This window comes from Oncorhynchus gorbuscha, linkage group LG12 (assembly GCF_021184085.1).
Source record: "Oncorhynchus gorbuscha isolate QuinsamMale2020 ecotype Even-year linkage group LG12, OgorEven_v1.0, whole genome shotgun sequence".
Classification (NCBI taxonomy): Eukaryota; Metazoa; Chordata; class Actinopteri; order Salmoniformes; family Salmonidae; genus Oncorhynchus; species Oncorhynchus gorbuscha.
This window is the reverse complement of record NC_060184.1, coordinates 22870159-22888432: the sequence shown is the minus strand read 5'-3', so window position 1 is coordinate 22888432 and position 18274 is coordinate 22870159. Positions and strand designations below refer to the sequence as shown.

General features: G+C 41.4%; 2 protein-coding genes across 3 annotated transcripts; one reads left to right on the top strand and one right to left on the bottom strand.

Annotated features, from left to right (window-relative positions):
* The first annotated feature begins 118 nt into the window (after positions 1–118).
* Positions 119–6618, top strand: LOC123990722 (heat shock factor protein 2-like). 2 transcript variants are annotated; one of them, XM_046291533.1, is made up of 11 exons: positions 119–301; positions 740–848; positions 937–1064; positions 3715–3839; positions 3945–4020; positions 4173–4231; positions 4322–4403; positions 4684–4796; positions 4884–5138; positions 5311–5373; positions 5804–6618. In XM_046291533.1, exons 1-11 carry the CDS (start codon positions 209–211, stop codon positions 6051–6053), a joined length of 1353 nt encoding a protein of 450 aa, XP_046147489.1. In that variant the 5' UTR covers positions 119–208; the 3' UTR covers positions 6054–6618. The 2 variants fall into 2 exon arrangements, with proteins under 2 accessions (XP_046147489.1, XP_046147488.1); XM_046291532.1 differs by having other exon boundaries at positions 5311–5422.
* On the bottom strand, positions 6609–12902 carry LOC123990723 (serine incorporator 1-like). The gene is made up of 10 exons (XM_046291534.1): positions 12742–12902; positions 11311–11472; positions 11004–11197; positions 10768–10847; positions 9111–9248; positions 8788–8957; positions 8550–8640; positions 8303–8447; positions 7956–8180; positions 6609–7530 (listed from the first exon to the last, which is right to left on the bottom strand). The coding sequence occupies exons 1-10, from the start codon at positions 12778–12780 to the stop codon at positions 7392–7394; spliced, it is 1383 nt and encodes a 460-aa protein (XP_046147490.1). The 5' UTR covers positions 12781–12902; the 3' UTR covers positions 6609–7391.
* Between the last annotated feature and the right edge of the window lie 5372 nt (positions 12903–18274).

Genomic DNA, 18274 nt, shown 5'->3' with positions numbered 1-18274 from the left:
AAAACATTTCAGCAATAATTTGCAAACGAATAATGATCTATGCATTATTCTCCATGTTACACATGTGTAATGTAAGTCAACATTCAACCAATCAGCTGCTGCTCTTCAAACAGGAAGTCGTATGCATGCTTAGGACGCTTGTTTTCTTCTTCTCAGCGACTTGCTTCTTTCATCACAAAAAGGCATCTTTCCATCTTCAGTTTGCAAAATGAAACAAAATTCAAATGTACCAGCCTTTCTCACCAAGCTTTGGACTCTTGTGGAAGATTCTGACACAAATGAATTTATTTGTTGGAGTCAGGTAAATTAAATTTCCCCCACTGAGCGTGCCAGCCTGGCAGAGCTAGGTAGCGCTAGCACTTGACTCTGCATGGTGTGAAACGAGTTAGCCAGTTATAGTAGCTATGTCTGCCTAGTCCTAGATGCATGTGTCGATTAGTAGGATTCAAGAAGCATCGTTTTGTTTTGTTACTGATACTCTTTTGTTATTATTGTCCCTACTGACTAAAGCTAGCACGTTATTTTGAATGATCTGTTTGTAAATTGGCTAGCTTCTTACAATAGCATATCAATAAAATTGGCTAACTAACAAAAGAGCATGTAAATATGCATTCCTTGATAAGAATTAAGCAAGAATAACCATGCACTATTTAGGTCCTGAAATGTAAGACACATAAATGTAATTGATTGGATGTAGTTGTAGACATTCTAGTCTCCTAATATATACACATTTATTTAGGAAGGTAACAGTTTCCTTGTCATGGATGAACAACGATTTTCCAAGGATATCCTTCCCAAGTTCTTCAAGCACAACAACATGGCCAGCTTTGTCAGACAGCTGAATATGTGTAAGTAAGCGCTTCTATAAACATAGCGGCTCTGCTGTTTTAGTGGAATGCCTCTTATGCAGCTGTCTAATGGGTGGTCAATTTGCAGATGGATTTCGCAAAGTGATGCACATCGACACAGGCATAGTAAAGCAAGAGAGGGATGGACCAGTTGAATTTCAGCATCATTACTTTAAACATGGTCAGGATGACTTGCTGGAAAACATCAAAAGAAAGGTAAGACTAAGTCTGTGGCTGTTTGTCAGCCGCTGATTGTCAAGCAAATAACTGTCGGTCTCACGGTAATTGACCATTAATTAACATAAACACATTTAATATGTCCACACACATTCTTATAAGCCATTTGAAAAAGTCTAATAAATCCATGTAATATAGCCTACACCTTCACAATAAATCCATTATTTATTTTAGACATGTCCAAAGAAAATGTAGTCTATTTCAGAAGGAAAGAATAGCATAATCTGAGTTTTCCTTATGTTAGATCCAGATGTGTTGCCCACAGCCATTTGGCCTAGCCACAAGTTCATTTAGCAGACAAGATTTACTTATAATTCCTTTGCATTATTTTATAGTATGAAGAATACAATTGAACGAAGCTGAATAAAATATAAATATTTTCTACAAATGATTTGAGGGAGTGCGCACATGCGGCTATTCTGTGTTGAGCGGTTAACAAAGGAATAGGTACTCCTACACTACCAGTCAAAAGTTTTAGAACACCTACTCATTCAAGGGTTTTTCTTTATTTGTACTATGTTCTACATTGTAGAATAATAATGATGACATCAAAACTATTAAATAACATATGTAGTAACCAAAAAGGTGTTAAACAAATCTAAATATATTATATATTTGAGATTCATCAAGTAGCCACCGATTGCCTTGATGACAGCTTTGCACACTTTGGGCATTCTCTCAACCAGCTTCACCTGGAATGCTTTTCTAAAAGTCTTGAAGGCATTCCCACATATGCTGAACATGCATTTTCCTTCGCTTTGTGGTCCGACTCATCCCAAACCATCTCAATTTGGTTGAGGTCGGGGGATTGTGGAGGCCAGGTCATCTGATGCAGCATTCCATCACTCTCCTTCTTGGTCAAATAGCCCTTACACAGCCTGGAGGTGTGTTGGGTTATTGTACTGTTGAAAAACAAATAATAGGCCCACTACGCCCAAACCAGATGCGTTGTTATATCGCTGCAGAATGCTGTGGTAGCCATACCGGTTAAGTGTGCTTGAATTCTATTTAAATCACAGTGTCACCAGCCAAGCAACCCCACACCATAACACCTCTTCCTCCATGCCTCAGGGTGGGAAATACACATGCAGAGATCATCCATTCACCCCCACTGTCTCACGAAGACATGGCAGTTGAAACCAAAAATCTCCAATTTAGACTCCAGACCAAAGGACAAAATTTCCACAGGTCTAATGTCCATTGATTGTGTTTATTGGCCCAAGCAAGTTTCTTCTTCTTATTGGTGTCCTTTAGTAGTGGTTTCTTTGCAGAAATTCGACCATGAAGGCCTGATTCACACAGTCTCCTATGAACAGTTGTTGATGTGTCTGTTACTTGAACTCTGTGAAGCATTTATTTGGGTTACAATTTCTGAGGCTGGTAACGCTAATGAACTTATTCTCTGCAGCAGAGGTAACTCTGGGTCTTCCGTTCCTGTGGCGGTCCTCGTGAGAGCCAGTTTCATCATAGCGCTTGATGGTTTTTGCGACTGAACTTGAAGAAACTTTAAAAGTTCTCAATGTTCCATATTGACTGACCTTCATGCCTTAAAGTAATGATGGATGGTCATTTTTCTTTGCTTGTTTGAGCTGTTCTTGCCATAATATGGACTTGGTCTTTTACAAAATAGAGCTATCTTCACAACACAACTGATTGGCTCAAACACATTAAGAAGGAAAGAAATTACACAAATTAACTATTAAGGCACACCTGTTAGTTGAATTGCACTCCAGGTGAATACCTCATGAAGCTGGTTGAGAGAATGCCAAGAGGGTGCAAACCTGTCAAGGCAAAGGGTGGCTACTTTGAAGAATCTGAAATATATAAAATATATTTTGCTTTGTTTAACACTTTTTTTGGTTCAACATGATTCCATAGTTTTGATGTCTTCACTATTATTCTTCAATGTAGAAAATAGTAAAAAATAAAGATTAACCCTTGAATGAGTAGGTGTGTCCTAACTTTTGACTGGTACTGTATGTGTGACATTTATTTTGATTTAGAATGGACCATTATCATGCACCTGTATCGAAACAGGGGCAGTGGGGAAAAATGGGCACGCAATCTGTGCACTTAAATAGCTAATTGAGGACTTTTCCCTGTGGTGTATTTTCATGCCAGCCAGGTAGGCTCTACTCCTGTTGTAAATATAAGCAATGTGCTTAGTATTAGGGAAGTTGAGAAAAAATATAGTAGGGCAAGCCTATAGAAGGCTGATGGGATCCTCCTCTTTTTATTAGCGGCCATCACTCTGTTTTCTCCCGCATAGTCTAAACAAATGAGCTGATGGGTTCTCATGAAGTGTTTGATTAGATTTTCGAAAACATTTGCATTGATGTTATAGTGATTAGAGGGACAATAGCATGCTGAGTACCAGGCAGTTAGCAAGTTTGGTAGGCTACTAATGACTAGCAGCAGCATCAGAGCTTAGAGAAGCCTAATTGCCGTGACTAAAAAGGTCATGTGGAATTTGACTGCCTTCTCGACTTGTGACAGCCGGTGTGTTGGTAATACGGTCACCGCAACAGCCCTAGGTAAGACCTCCATGGAAACAAACATATAATGGTAAACAAATAAATCACCTATATCAGTAAGTACGTCAAACTGAATAAGGGCATATTTTTTTCAGGTTTCCAATGCAAGACCAAATGATACGAAGATCAGACAGGAAGACCTGTCCAATATTTTGGCCAGTGTTCACAATGTTCATGGAAAACAAGAAAGCATTGATTCCAGACTCAACACACTGAAAAGGTAAGCAAACTACCATGCCCTGGCTATCAAATGGAGGTTAGAAAGTAGTATTGATGTGTTGGTTTGGAGAGAGTTCTATGCTCATGCTTGAATTTATGTTTACAGAGATAATGAAGGTCTATGGAGGGAAATATCAGACCTGAGACAGAAGCACTCCCAACAGCAGCAAATCATTAAGAAGGTGCAGCAAAACATTCTGCACCAAGAATGAGTTTCCATATTCAGTAGGAATTGAATTGGAAACAATTTGCTCACAATAAAAATGCTTAACAATTGTCCTTTAGGGTATAATAGTTGTCTAACTTTGATAATAATTATCTTTATTCATTGCAGTTAATACAATTCATTGTCACATTGGTACAGAAGAACCGGATGAGTTTAAAACGCAAGAGGTAAGGCTTCGTAGTATAGCAATTCTTCCTTTGAATGACATCATCGATTACTAAACATTATTAATTCATTTCTGAATCTCCATTTTGCAGGCCTATTCTACTGAACAGCAATGGAAAGAAGCCTAAATACATCCATGAAATCTACGATGATCCTCCTCTGGACCACAACAAAGTATGTGTAGAGGTCTGAATGTGTTTACCTCCCTATGTAAGGTGTACATGGTGGTGTCCATCCAATCAGTCAGGACGCTAATGATGCTAGCAAACAGATCCTTTCATTTTTTTTACAATATTACGGCAGGATCACTGACAAGGAAAATGCCGCATTGTGAGAACAAAACTTAACATTGGCGGCGGTGCAGATTTTTTCCATAATATGAGTTTGTTACTTCAAAAGTCTGTTTTCTCAATGTAAGCTATTCTAAAGATGTACATTTTGAACTCTCTCACAGCCCTCTGTCAGTGGTTTGAAGAGTGCTGATCTTACTGACGATGTCGTCATCTGTGATGTAACTGACGATGACACAGAGATCACAGAGGGCCCCTCAAGAGCATTGGATCAATCGTAATTCAACATAAAAAAATTGTTTCATGTATATTTCCATCTGCCATCATCCATCCTCATGCCTTTTCTCCTGTCCTTCATTCTCAGGGATGTAGAAATAGTTGAGGGCTTCAACAGCAATACTGTGTCACAGACAGACAGCGCTGACAGTATAGGACAGACCAACTCTTTAGTAATCGAACCAGAAGAGACCACCATAAGCACATATGATAGCCTTCCCACAAGCAGCACCTTGCAGCTCAACAAACAGTCAGGGTTGAGCCTGGAGGATCCAATGAAGATGATGGACTCAATCCTCAATGAGAGTGGAGCTATTTCTCAGAATATCAATCTCCTCGGCAAGTAAGTGGACTTGACTAGCTGTACGTTTGTGGCCTGTAGTTCATGAAGAACTTGAAGGCTTTCTCACATTATGTTCCATATTACTGCGTTGCATTTTTTCATTTGTAAGGATAAAGGCCTATTGAATTATTGTCTCGTCTTACAGTTAATTGGCATCCAAATGTTTTAACAGGGTTGAGCTGATGGACTACTTGGACAGCATTGACTGCAGTTTGGAAGACTTTCAGGCTATGTTGTACGGGAAGCAGTTCAGCATTGATCCAGATATTTTAGAGGCCACAGAGGTTTATGTTAATTACATTTCCATACAAAATCTACAGTTTTGCACTTGTATAGAATTACCTGGTTAACCCACTCAATTCAATATCCGGGATGTATTTGTTACAGAAACTGTTTAAGAACCAAACACAGCAAACTGAATGAAACATGTCATGAGGTGAATGCACCAATTTGTAAGTCGCTCTGGATAAGAGCGTCTGCTAAATGACTTAAATGTAAATGTAAGGGACCTACCTGAATTTGTCCAATAGAAACTCGTTTGCATTTCCCATTTGGAGTAAACGGTTTCTGTTGCGAAACCTTTTGCCACAGAATTGACATGATGATTATACCCCAAGTTTGTCTGAATTGTGTGTTTCTGAATACTCATTCATTTCACTCTTTAGGGGAGTGGTGGTCCCAAAGAAAATGCAGGGCTGCTATCCAAAGGAGACAAGTCTAGTTTCTCAGCAGACAACCAGCTGGTCCAGTACACATCCTGCCCTCTGCTGGCCTTCCTGGATGGCTGCACCCCTTTGGCCACAGAGGCAGACAGCAGCACAGCCACAGAGCTGGGAGACAGCCTGCTGCAGCACATCACTGAGGTCCCCACAGACCTGCTGGAGCCAGACGAGGAGCCTCCACGAAGCTCTCTGATCCGCCTGGAGCCCCTGACTGAGGCAGAGGCCAGCGAGTCAACGCTCTTCTATCTGTGTGAACTCAACCCAGAAGGTGACACCACTGACTCGACGCAGCTGGAGATTTAACAAGGTTAACCAAGGAGCAGAAAAAGGATTGGACCTTTTGTAGATACTTGTTAAAATTATCTATTTCCTGTTCAGAAGTAAGACATTCCGTCATTTAGTGGCATAATCTAACAGCTGTACGTAAACCCCGATTAAGATGAGGCTGCAATTGTTGGTTTAGGTTTCAGCATTTCTTGTGAAAAGGGGAATGTTTCACTAAGTATTCTTGATATGTTAAGGATCACATTCATCTTTAATGAACAAAAAACAGAAGTGCCTGTTTCCTTAGTAAAACCCCAATGTTGATCATTTCAAGTACTGTAGTCTATGTACCGTGTATCATAATGTTTCATGTTAAGATTCATAGATTGCGAAGCTTAACAGTGACAATGACATTAAGAACAGCAAAAGCATCATTACATTCTGAATGCTTTGTTCTGTAAGTGATGGTATATTCAAGAAAATGCATGCTTTGCCTTAAAGTTTATTAAAAGGTGGGTTACAATGCACTTTAATACATGTCAAAAGACAAAACAATTGTCAGTCTGCTGGAAATACTGAATACACATTTCTAGTATGTTAAAGCATCTACAAAATAATTTATCCACTGAACATCAGTATTTTACATTAAGATAACTCCAGTGTGAATCATAAGTAACAAGGTACACAAAACTGAAGGACTAATATCTGACCTACAACAAGATGTGCATGATCACAAAAGGGAAAGCTGTAGTTTCAGTTTTGCAATTTGGGAGGATGTTTTGAAAAGGAAAGCACAGCAAAGCATGATGGTAGATTAGCCTATAATATGAACCTAGGATTACAACAATGAGCTAATATCTGAAACCCTGCACTTCATTGCTGCATAACTTAAAGCAAAGTGTAGCATATTATCAAACATCAAGCAGTCTTGCCCATTTTGTAACAAATCAATGGTTCTTTCTGAATGTCTCTTATCCAGAGTCAATTACAGTTGACAAAGAGTCCTCCTTTCACTGACCATCTCTCCAAGCCCCAGCTACCTTTTACAACCCCAACTCAGCAAAAAAAACATTCTTTAACTTTGCAATAGGATAAAACATGGTACATAAAACACCCATGTATTCAATACTATAGCATGCATGCAGTGTATTAACAAAAAGGGTGGGTGGGGAATGCACATACAGTATTTACAGAGCTTGTTCACCTTACGAGTTGAATATTCAAAATGATCATGAGCAAATTATTGCCCCCCTCATTCTTTAGATAATCAGTCGAAGTCTCGGTTGACAAGGACCAGTGGGGCTGCTAGGGTCCACACATAGAGGGCAATGCAGATCCAGCTGGAGGAGATCTTCACCCACACCGAGGGCCACTTGCTGGTCATTGTCTCATAGTTGGAGTCAGGGCTGAGAAAATCAAAAAACAAGTCAAACTTGCGAGCGATAGATGCAAAAGAGGTCAATCAAACTTGACCAAAACAATGGAATTGCCATGGAAATGTGTGGGGGAAAATGGCCGTTTGGGAAAGATCTCATTTAGGCTACTGTTTGTGTGCATTTCACACTGTTGAGGTAAAAATTGGAGTATAATGCTTGTATGGATGTCAACCCAAATACGTGTCCATGTAATACTTAACCAATCAATTGCATTAGAGTTAAAAACGACTGACTACCACCACAGATTTGTTTACTAGCTATAAATTTATGCAAGGTAGCGCACGATGGCGTATGCACGCAGCCGGTTTGGGTTCAGTGTAAGGCTACAGACTCATTACTGTTGCCTAGTTATCATCCTACTAGACCAAATAATCCAGGAGAGTGAGGATACACACCTGTACCAGTTGGTGAGGGTCATCATGATGTAGAGGGAGGCCAGGAAGAACATGAAGTGGAAGAAGGAGTAGCTGTAGGTGACTCCTTCCTTCTCGTTGTCCACGGCCCGGTTCTCACCATCTTCCACATCAAAGTTCTCAGGGTGGTGGCCATCCTCAATCAGAGAAGACTCGTCACTGGTCAGAGTCAGTTTGTTCACCTGGGTGTTGGAGGAGTTGCGGATGCTATAGGAATGAATGGATAACATGTTATTGTCAGGGTCAATAGCAACTGCACAAAGCTGGTAACTGGTAAAATAGCATTAGCAGTTTCTTCGAAGAGAAAACTGCAGACGTTGTTTCCTTACCTTGAGTACAGAACACACATCAGGAACAGGACCAGCCCCACAATACCCTGGGCATCCCACCACTGAACAACAGGGTGGTCCTTACCAGCTGGGGTGGTGTTGTTGAGGCCAATGATACCCAGCAAGCTTGGGTTGCATTTCCTGTCTGTGGATGGCAAAGACAAACACATTTACTTGAGTGCTTGTCTTGATGAAGAGTTAGCCATTTATTGGTGTATCGGAGACATTTGATCATTAAACTTCTCACCTGGCTCGTTGGTCATGGCAGACCAGGTGAGATACATGGTGTACAGAGTCACAATGGAAGACTGCAGCAACCCAGACCTTGGCTGGGACTCCTGTTGAGAAAAGGGGTGAGATAACACTAAGATGTAAATGTGTCAGAACATATTATAATTACATGTTTATTATACAAGATGAAGGTCCAGAGACTTAAGGTTTCTGGGGTACAACAGGTGACATGCTGGTCCAATGCACTTCCTTACCTGAATCTTGGGCAGGACGGACATGACTGAGGCTCCGACACACAGCAGCATGTTGACAGTGATGAAGGCCTTGTTCTCAGTGCAGCCGTCAGTGTGGGTGTAGTAGACGTAGAACATGATCAGAGACACCAGGGACAGGATGTAGTTGATGGTTGTAGCAGACAGCAGAGCTGCACGGGAGAAATTAGACTTACTGGTTATTTCTGGACAATGGGGACAGGGGGAGTTAAAAGTGTAGACACAGAGGGTTGCTTTAACTCAACCTGTCACCAGTGCATTTTCACAAGGTATTCTTAAAGAGAAGCTCCTTTTGATTACCATACCTGCATACCAGCAGCGAGAGTTGCCCTCCTCCATCTTCTCCACCCAGGACTCATTCCAGGAGTGGGCAAAGTCTATCAGCAGGACCAGCTGGATCAGGATGAAGCAAAAAGCTCCAGCCATTCCTATGTAGAACCAAACTAAGGGAGAGAAGTGTGAACTAGCTGCAGGCTAAGTGAGTATTATTAGCTACACTTTCAGTACCAGTCAAAAGTTTGGACACCTACTCATTCAAGGGTTTTTCTTTATTTTTTACTTTTTTCTACTTGATATTCTTCAAAGTAGCCACCTTTTGCTTTGATGGCAGCTTTGCACATTCTTGGCACTCAACCAGCTTCATGAGTTAGTCACCTGGAATGCATTTCAATTAACAGGTGTGCCTTGTTAAAAGTACATTTGTGGAATTTATTTCCTTGTTAATACGTTTGAGCCAATTAGTTGTGTTGTGACAAGTAAGGGGTGGTATACAGAAGAAAGCCCTATTTGTTAAAAGACCAAGTCCATATTATGGCAGGAACAGCTCAAATAAGCAAAGAGAAATGACAGTCCATCATTACCTTAACACATGAAGGTCCGTCAATGTGGAAAATGTCAAGAACTTTTCAAGTTTCTTCAAGTGCAATTGCAAAAACCATAAAGCGCTATGATGAAACTGGCTCTTATCATGACCGCCACAGGAAAGGAAGACCCAGAGTTACCTTTGCTGCACAGAACAAGTTCATTGGAGTTATCAGCCTCAGAAATTGCAGCCCAAATAAATGCTTCACAGAGTTCAAGTAACAGACACATCTTAACATCAACTGTTTAAAGGAGACTGCGTGAATCAGGCCTTCGTGGTCAAATTACTGCAAAGAAACCACTACTAAAGGACACCAATAATAAGAAGAGACTTGCTTGGGCCAAGAAACACAAGCAATGGACATTAGACCGGTGGAAATCTGAGCCCAAATGTACGATTTTTGGTTCCAACCTCTGTGTCTTTGTGAGACAGAGAGTAGGTGAACGGATGATCTCTGGATGTGTGGTTCCCACCGTGAAGCATGGAGGAGGTGTGATGGTGCTTTGCTGGTGACACGGTGTAATTTATTTTGAATCTAAGGCAGACTTAACCAGCATGGTTACCACAGCATTCTGCAGCAATACACCATCCCATCTGGTTTGCGCTTATTGGAACTATCATTTTTTTTCAACAGGACAATGACCCAACACACCTCCAGGGTGTGTAAGGTCTATTTAACCAAGAAAGAGATTGATGAGTGCTGCATCAGATGACCTGGCCTCCACAATCACCCAACCTCAACTCAATTGAGATGGTTTGGGATGAGTTAGACTGCAGAGTGAAGGAAAAGCAGCCAACAAGTGCTCAGCATATGTGGGAACTCCAAAACTGTTGGAAAAGCATTCCAGGTGAAGCTGGTTGAGAGCATGCCAAGAGTTTGCCAAGCTGTCATCAAGACAAAGGTTGGCTACTTTGAAGAATCTAAAATATATTTTTGCATAAGTGTTATTTCATAGTTTTGATGTCTTCACTATTATTCTACAATGTAGAAAATAATAAAAATAAAGAAATCATTGAATGAGTAGGTGTCCAAACTTTTGACTGGTACTGTATATTTTTATGAGACAGAAAAACATTATTTGTATGAAAAGGGCCATTACCAGTTGTGAAGGGACCCTCTGGAATGAAGAATGCACCAATGGTAATGGCAGTCGCAGAAGCAAACTTGAAGAACCAAAACCTAAAAGAAAGCATAAGTATTTTAACTGATCGACCTGTTTGAACTTAAATATACCTATGGATACCCTTGTTCCTTATTTCTCTTCCTGCATTGCAGTATATAATGCTTACTGATATTGTCATAACCCATATATGAAGAGGACACGGTGCTATTTACCCATTGTGTATAGTAGCTCTGGGATCCTGGCTACTCTTGACTTTGACCATGAGGAGGGAGAAGAGCAGGAAGAACATTGCCATGCCGAAGCAGATACGGTACACAGCCTTGTAGCCAACCAAGACATCACAGTTGACATGACCCTCCACACCTGGAATTGATGTACCCATTCCCCCATCACAGAATCCTGGAATCTGCAAGAGCCAAGATGCACAAGTAACTAGTCAGGCCAAACAAAAATGTGTAGAATTAGTTGTCTTAACTGTAAATGTTGTATGTCAAATACATAAAACACATAGTTTGGTACCTTCTTGAGCTGCTCTTCCATCCCTGGCATGAGCATAATGCATGCAATGCCCACACACAGCAGGAGGAAGAAGGCATAGATGAGTCGGGTGACAGTGGAGTTATTCCCACTGGGGCAGCATTTGCACAGCAGACAGGGCGCAGTGCCACACAGGCAGGGGATCTACAAGGCAAGACAAGGGAATGGGGTTAAATATGATTCAAACCAATTAGCTAAGTCATACAAGTATAGAACTGATGCTGACAAAATAATATATCTGCCCACCGCTGAATGGTTTTACAGTTAGAATATAGCCTAAGTACAAAGTCAATAGGGTTTTCATTCATTGATAAAAGTGAATACATCTACGTAGGGTTGACATAATACCAACACACTTGTTTTTCCCAAGTTGCTAACTGCGTTGGAAACCAAATCTCTGCTAAGAATAGAGATCTGGCCACGGCATGTGTCAAACCTAATCAAGTTGATACCAATGTGGAGGAGAGACCAGGCAGTTAACGGTACACTTTTAGCTGAAATAGTTTCAGGAATATTATTAGTTAAACTAAATAGGAAACAATACCAGACATATGCCTAACTGAACGGAGTGCCGTTAAATTCAAAAGTATTTTAATGACCCACATTTCACAATGCACTGGTGGCCTAACTGGAGACGTCACAGTTAACGGTTATCTGACATTTGATTCTGTTTTGATGCCTAGCCACGGTGTTGCAATATTTCCAAGTACCGGGCAGTAGCTAGCTGGTTAAAATGATCACCATGTTATTGATAAACAATCGTCATATGCAGGTTTTGACAGTTCGCTCCCCGAACTGGTTTGCTTTGCTTGCGCTCTGTAAGTTTACATTTTCAATTCTACAGCAATGTAGGCCTACTTGAGACCTAGCTAGATAACCGCTAACGTTAACCATGACGTCTCCAGTTAGGCCACCTGTGCATTGTGAAATGTGGGTCATTAAAAAGACTCTTGAACATATAGGCACTATCAATAACAAAGTGGCTATCTAGCTAGGTCTCAAGTAGGCCTACATTGCTGTAGAATTTCAAATGTAAACGTACAGAGAGCAAGCAAAGCAAACCAGTTCGGGGATCGAACTGTCAAAACCTGCATATGACGAGTGTTTATCAAATGACATGACGATTTTAACCATCCCAACGTTAGCTAGCTAAAATTGTGGTCATGTTTTAGAAAGATTACCCGGGGCCAATGTATTTGATTAAAAGGCAATGCACCAAGCCATACTGAACAGGGAACCACCCTGGCTTTGTTGTTGTGCATTGACGCTAACACAGCTAGCTACAATTACTTTAGGATTACTGTAGCTAGCGAAACTGTCGTCTGAATAAATATTTGATTCGGTCCGTTTAAAAAAAAAAGTGGATCTGAGTGATGTCGACTTATTTTAATTATCATAAAAACGAAGGCTTACCCAACTCGCCATGGAACACAGTCCGAGAACGGCCCCCATGATGTTATGCCGAAATAAGACTTATCTGTGCTGTAAAAGATGGATGCTTTTCGTCTGTTTACAACACAATCGCGCTTCTTCTTAGGATTTGGTTCGTGGATCGCATCCAATTGAAGGTGCATATACCGCCATCTACTGTACTGGTGTGTGAGGCATTTCACGGCCTACTGTACCTACATTAAATTATGTACCCACATTAAATTACACACAATTTGAGAAAATTAAAAGTGCCCTTCCAACTATTAACCCTCTAAAAAAAAAAAAAACATTCCACTATTTAACCCTATCTAATCCTACTCCAGACCAAAGGTCTGACAGGATAGAACTCAACCACTCAACACCCCGTGCAACTGTTCTGCAAAAAATCCTTGCGATCAAAAATACTTCTCTGCGGCAGCCACCACATCCTCTATTTTCCGTGACTTCTGATCCATTTCTACAGTATAATTGACATCCATGGCTATGAATACCAGAAATCACACCTTACTGAAGCACAAATTCTTCCCATCACTCTCTCTCTCTTGGGCTCTGCCTATCCACAGGAATCCTCTCAATATCCCTCACCCTGTACCCATCTTCCGCTACCATTCTCGTCACTGCTCCTGCACACTTCTCAGATCTACGGATCTCCCTACTACACACTACTGCAACATGCCCATAACTAGCATTTTCGGAAAACAAAAGTTCTCATGGGATAACTTACATTTCCGGCAATTAAACAAGCTAAGCATCAGTATAGAGACAAAGTAGAGTCGCAATTCAATGGCTCAGACACAAGAGGTATGTGGCAGGGTCTACAGTCAATCACTGACTACAAATGGAAAACCAGACCTGTCTCGGACCACAATGTCTTGTTTAGTTTGTCTTGCTCCCAGACAAACTAAACAACTTCTTTGCTAGCTTTGAGGACAACACAGTGTCACTACATGGCCCGCTATCAAAAATCTGTGGGCTCTCCTTCACTGCAGCCAACGTGAGTAAAACATTTAAACGTGTTAACCCTCGCAAGGCTGCCGGCCCAGACGGCATCCCCAGCCGCTTCCTCAGAGCATGCGCAGACCAGCTGGCTGGTGTGTTTACAGACATATTCAATCAATCCTTATCCCAGTCTGCTGGTCCCACATGCTCCAAGAGGGCCACCATTGTTCCTGTTCCCAAGAAAGCGAAGGTAACTGAGCTAAATGACTATCGCCCCGTAGCACTCACTTCCGTCATCATCAAGTGCTTTGAGAGACTAGTCAAGGACCATATCACCTCCACCCTACCTGACACCCTAGACCCACTCCAATTTGCCTACTGCTCCAATAGGTTCACAGACAACGCAATCGCAATCACACTGCACACTGCCCTAACCCAGCTGGACAAGCGGAATACCTATGTAAGAATGCTGTTCATCGACTACAGCTCAGCATTTAACACCATAGTACCCTCCAAACTCATCATTAAGCTCGAGACCCTGGGTCTCGACCTCACCCTGTGCGACTGGGTCCTGCACTTCATGACGGGCCACCCCCAGGTGGTGAGGGTAGGTAAAAACATCTCCATCCCACAGATCCTCAACACTGGAGCCCTCTTCTGTACTCCCTGTTCAACCATGACTGCGTGGCCATGCACGCATTCAACTCAATCATCAAGTTTACAGACAACACTACAGTGGTAGGCTTGATTACCAACAACGACGAGACGGCCTACAGGGAGAAGATGAGGCCCCTCGGAATGTGGCATCAGGAAAATAACCTCACACTCAATGTCAACAAAACAAAGGAGATGATCATGGACTTCAGGAAACAGCAGAGGGAGCAGTAGTGGAGAAGGTGGAAAGTTTTAAGTACCTGGTCCAGGTAATGGTCCACCCACAAAGACAGCGTGGTGAAGATGGTGCAGCAGCGCCTCTTCAACCTCAGGAGGCTGAAGAAATTCAGCTCGTCAGCAAAAACACTCAAACTTTTACAGATGCACAATCAAGAGCATCCTGTCGGGCTGTGTCACCACCTGGTACGGCAACTGCTCCGCCCACAACCGTAAGGCTCTCCAGAGGGTAGTGAGGTCTGCACATCGCATCACCGGGGGCAAACTACCTGCCTTCCAGGACACCTACACCACCCGATGTCACAGGGAGGCCAAAAAGGTAATCAACCACCCGAGCCACTGCCTGTTCACCCCACTATCAACCAGAAGGCGAGGTCAGTACAGGTGCATCAAAGCGGGGACCGAGAGACTGACAGCTTCTATCTCAAGGTCATCAGACTGTTAAACAGCCACCACTAACATTGAGTGGCTGCTGCCAACACACTGACTCATCTCTAGCCACTTTAATAATGAAAAAATTGATGTAATAAATGTATCACTAGCCACTTTAAACAATGCGACTTTATATAATGTTTACATACCCTACATTACTCATCTCATGTGTATATACTGTACTCTATACCATCTACTGCATCTTGCCTATGCCGTTCGGCCATTGATCATTCATATATTTTTAAGTACATATTCTTATTCATTCCTTTACATTTGTGTGTATAAGGTAGTTGTTGTGAAATTGTTAGGTTAGATTACTTGTTAGATATTATTGCACAGTCGGAACTAGAAGCACAAGCATTTCGCAACACTCGCATTAACATCTAACCATGTGTATGTGACAAATAAAATTTTATTTGATTTCAGAAGAGAATAACTTGTCCTAATTGCATTTTCCTATCACGTTGAATTGACTTACTTCTTAGCTGTTTTCTCATTTTAATAATTGAGTCACATTGAACATGTAAATACCCCCTGAGCACAAATGCTGTGGATAGAGAAAAAGAGAATGTGTGGGAAATAAGTATGATTCATGCATGGCTTTTTCAGTGAGCGAAGGGCTACTGTTAAAGTTCACAGTCAACAAATCAACCATGATGTTAGATCAGATATTTGGTAGCTCTATCACCTTTAGGCTATTTTGGATAAACACATATTCTGGATACGGAGCATTAGGAAGTCATCCATGAGTGCTTTGAGTTTCAGAAGTAGCCTCGCACGAGCCTTGGCTTGTGGGTTTCACATGGGCATCAGTTTTCCAGATACCATGCTCAGGTGATAATTGAGCCTTTCCACACTGAGCATAACCCTATTCTTTACCCTGTTTGGTTTGGATGAAAACCTTACATAGGCCTACTCTGTACAGTAAGAGTCAGTGACTCCTTGTTCAGACAGTACTCATAAAACTAATTGCATTAATGGGAATCGGGAAAGATTAGGGACACCGTAGCCTAATTCTATCAAGAGTCGTCATGTATTGAGGCAGTTCGTTTTACCTCTCCAAGCTACTATAGCAAAGAAACTCTGACTATAGCCTGACACTAATGATTTAGTAGAATAGGAACGTCTAGGGGAAATTCATGCATAACACTTTTCTCACCATCACAAGACCCCCCAACCATTTGAGACTCTTGAAATGGATTTGCATCATTACATGTGTCACACCCTGACCATAGTTTGGTTGGTTATCTTTCTATGTTTTGTTTGGTCAGGGTGTGATCTGAGTGGGCATTCTATGTTGGATGTCTAGTTTGTCCGTTTCTGTGTTTGGGCCTGATATGGTTCTCAAATCAGAGGCAGGTGTTAGTCATTGTCTGTGATTGGGAACCATATTTAGGTAGCCTGTTTTGTGTTGGGTTTTGTGGTTGGTTGTTTCCTGTCTTTGTTGCACCAGATAGGGCTGTTTCAGGTTTGCCAGTTATTGTTTTGTATTATGTTCATGTTGAGGTTTCCTATTAAAAACATGAACTTTAACCACGCTGCATTTTATTCCGCCTCTCCTTCCCAGGAGGAAAGCCGTTACATGGTTCACAACACAAAATTGTGCTGCTAATCAAATTGAAATTTGATTTGTCTCATACACATATTTTGCAGATGCTATTGCAGCTGCAGTGAAATGCTCATGTTTCTAGCTCCAACATTGCAGTGGCTTTGTCCCAGTTTATTTAGTCTGTGTTTTCTCCAGCTGAAAAGGGGTGCTTGTTCCCTGTCCTCCCATGCATACATGCATATTTAATATCACAATTATGTCATGAAATTCATTTTTTCTTTGGCTGTCTGGTCTAGGATTCAGTGTTACATTTCATAATTGAGTAAGTTTCCAGAAAACCTCATTGCTCATTTTATTTCTGGGAAGAGAGCAATTGTGGAGGTGACACATCACCTAGTGTTCAGTGATGCATAGGCATATTCTACAAATAGATGAACCACTACACAAGAAATGAATTCAAGCATTAATTTGGTAGGATACCTTATTCCATTAGACTTTGCAATGACTGAAATAGGCCTGTCTCTCTCATTGTATGACCGGTACATTCAAACTTCTGACCCACTGGGAATGTGATGAAAGAAATAAGTTTGCCCAGCAACAGCCCCAAAACATCACTGCTCTAGAGGAGATCTGCATGGAGGAATGGGCCAAAATACCAGCAACAGTGTGTGAAAACCTTGTGAAGACTTAGCGAAAACATTTGACCTCTGTCATTGCCAACAAAGGGTATATAACAAAGTATTGAGATAAGTATTTGGTCAATAACAAAAGTTTATTTTCCACCATAATTTGCAAATAAATTCATTAATCCTACAATGTGATTTTCTTCTCTCATTGTCTGTCATAGTTGAACCTATGATGAAAATGACAGGCCTCTCTCAGCTTTAAGTGGGAGAACTTGCACAATTGGTGGCTGACTAAATACTTTGCCCCACTGTATATATAACACAGGGCTGTAACCCAAACAAAGAGTGAGATGTAAACCTCCAATAAATACATGGGACGAGACACGTAATAACACTAGTACACAAGCCAATACACAAGCCAATACACAAGCCAATACACAAGCACACAGGTACTCACAACACCAACAGACATGGAACAATAATCAACATGAACAGAGGGCACATATATACACATACTAATCAGGGAGAATGGGAACCAGGTGTGCTTAAAGACAGTCCAGTCCAGACAGTCCAGGGTTGGTGGTAATGATCCAGTTCAGTGACGCCTAGAAGGCTGGTGATATAGACCTCAGGAGCTGGTGAACAGAGTGTCAACATCAGTACCGGAGGAATCCGTGACAATACAGAGTACTGGTGACGCCTTACTCCCCCACTTCATTCACTGCAATGCAATATACGGTATATGGGATACTTTCTGGGTTGTAGAGAAAATACTTTTCTACTTGTCTCAGCTAAATTGGGGTGGGAAATAGTCAGTAATTCCTCTACTAACCAAATATGTGTAGTTTGGGAAGGGGACTGTATTAAACATATCCAGCAGCACTTCGTTCTCCACCAGCTCCATAGCCCAATGCAATACACTGTAATAGACTGTACATGGGATACAGAGAGAGAACTTTACTATCTGTCTCAGATAAAGTGGTGTGGGAAATACTCAGTAGAGTCTCTACTAACCATAACATTGCTTTTATTTGGAAGGTTTCTTCATTTCCGAAAGAACGTGACGTCATCATTTGTG

Coding starts and splice junctions, on each gene's coding strand:
- LOC123990722 (XM_046291532.1), top strand. CDS start 209: ATGAAACAAAATTCAAATGTACCAGCCTTTCTCACCAAGCTTTGGACT. Junction 3,840..3,944: donor AGACTCAACACACTGAAAAG/GTAAGCAAACTA, acceptor TTATGTTTACAG/AGATAATGAAGGTCTATGGA. Junction 5,423..5,803: donor ATATTTTAGAGGCCACAGAG/GTTTATGTTAAT, acceptor TTCACTCTTTAG/GGGAGTGGTGGTCCCAAAGA.
- LOC123990723 (XM_046291534.1), bottom strand. CDS start 12,780: ATGGGGGCCGTTCTCGGACTGTGTTCCATGGCGAGTTGG. Junction 10,848..11,003: donor AGAGCTACTATACACAATGG/GTAAATAGCACC, acceptor GCTTTCTTTTAG/GTTTTGGTTCTTCAAGTTTG. Junction 8,181..8,302: donor ATGTGTGTTCTGTACTCAAG/GTAAGGAAACAA, acceptor TCATTCCTATAG/CATCCGCAACTCCTCCAACA.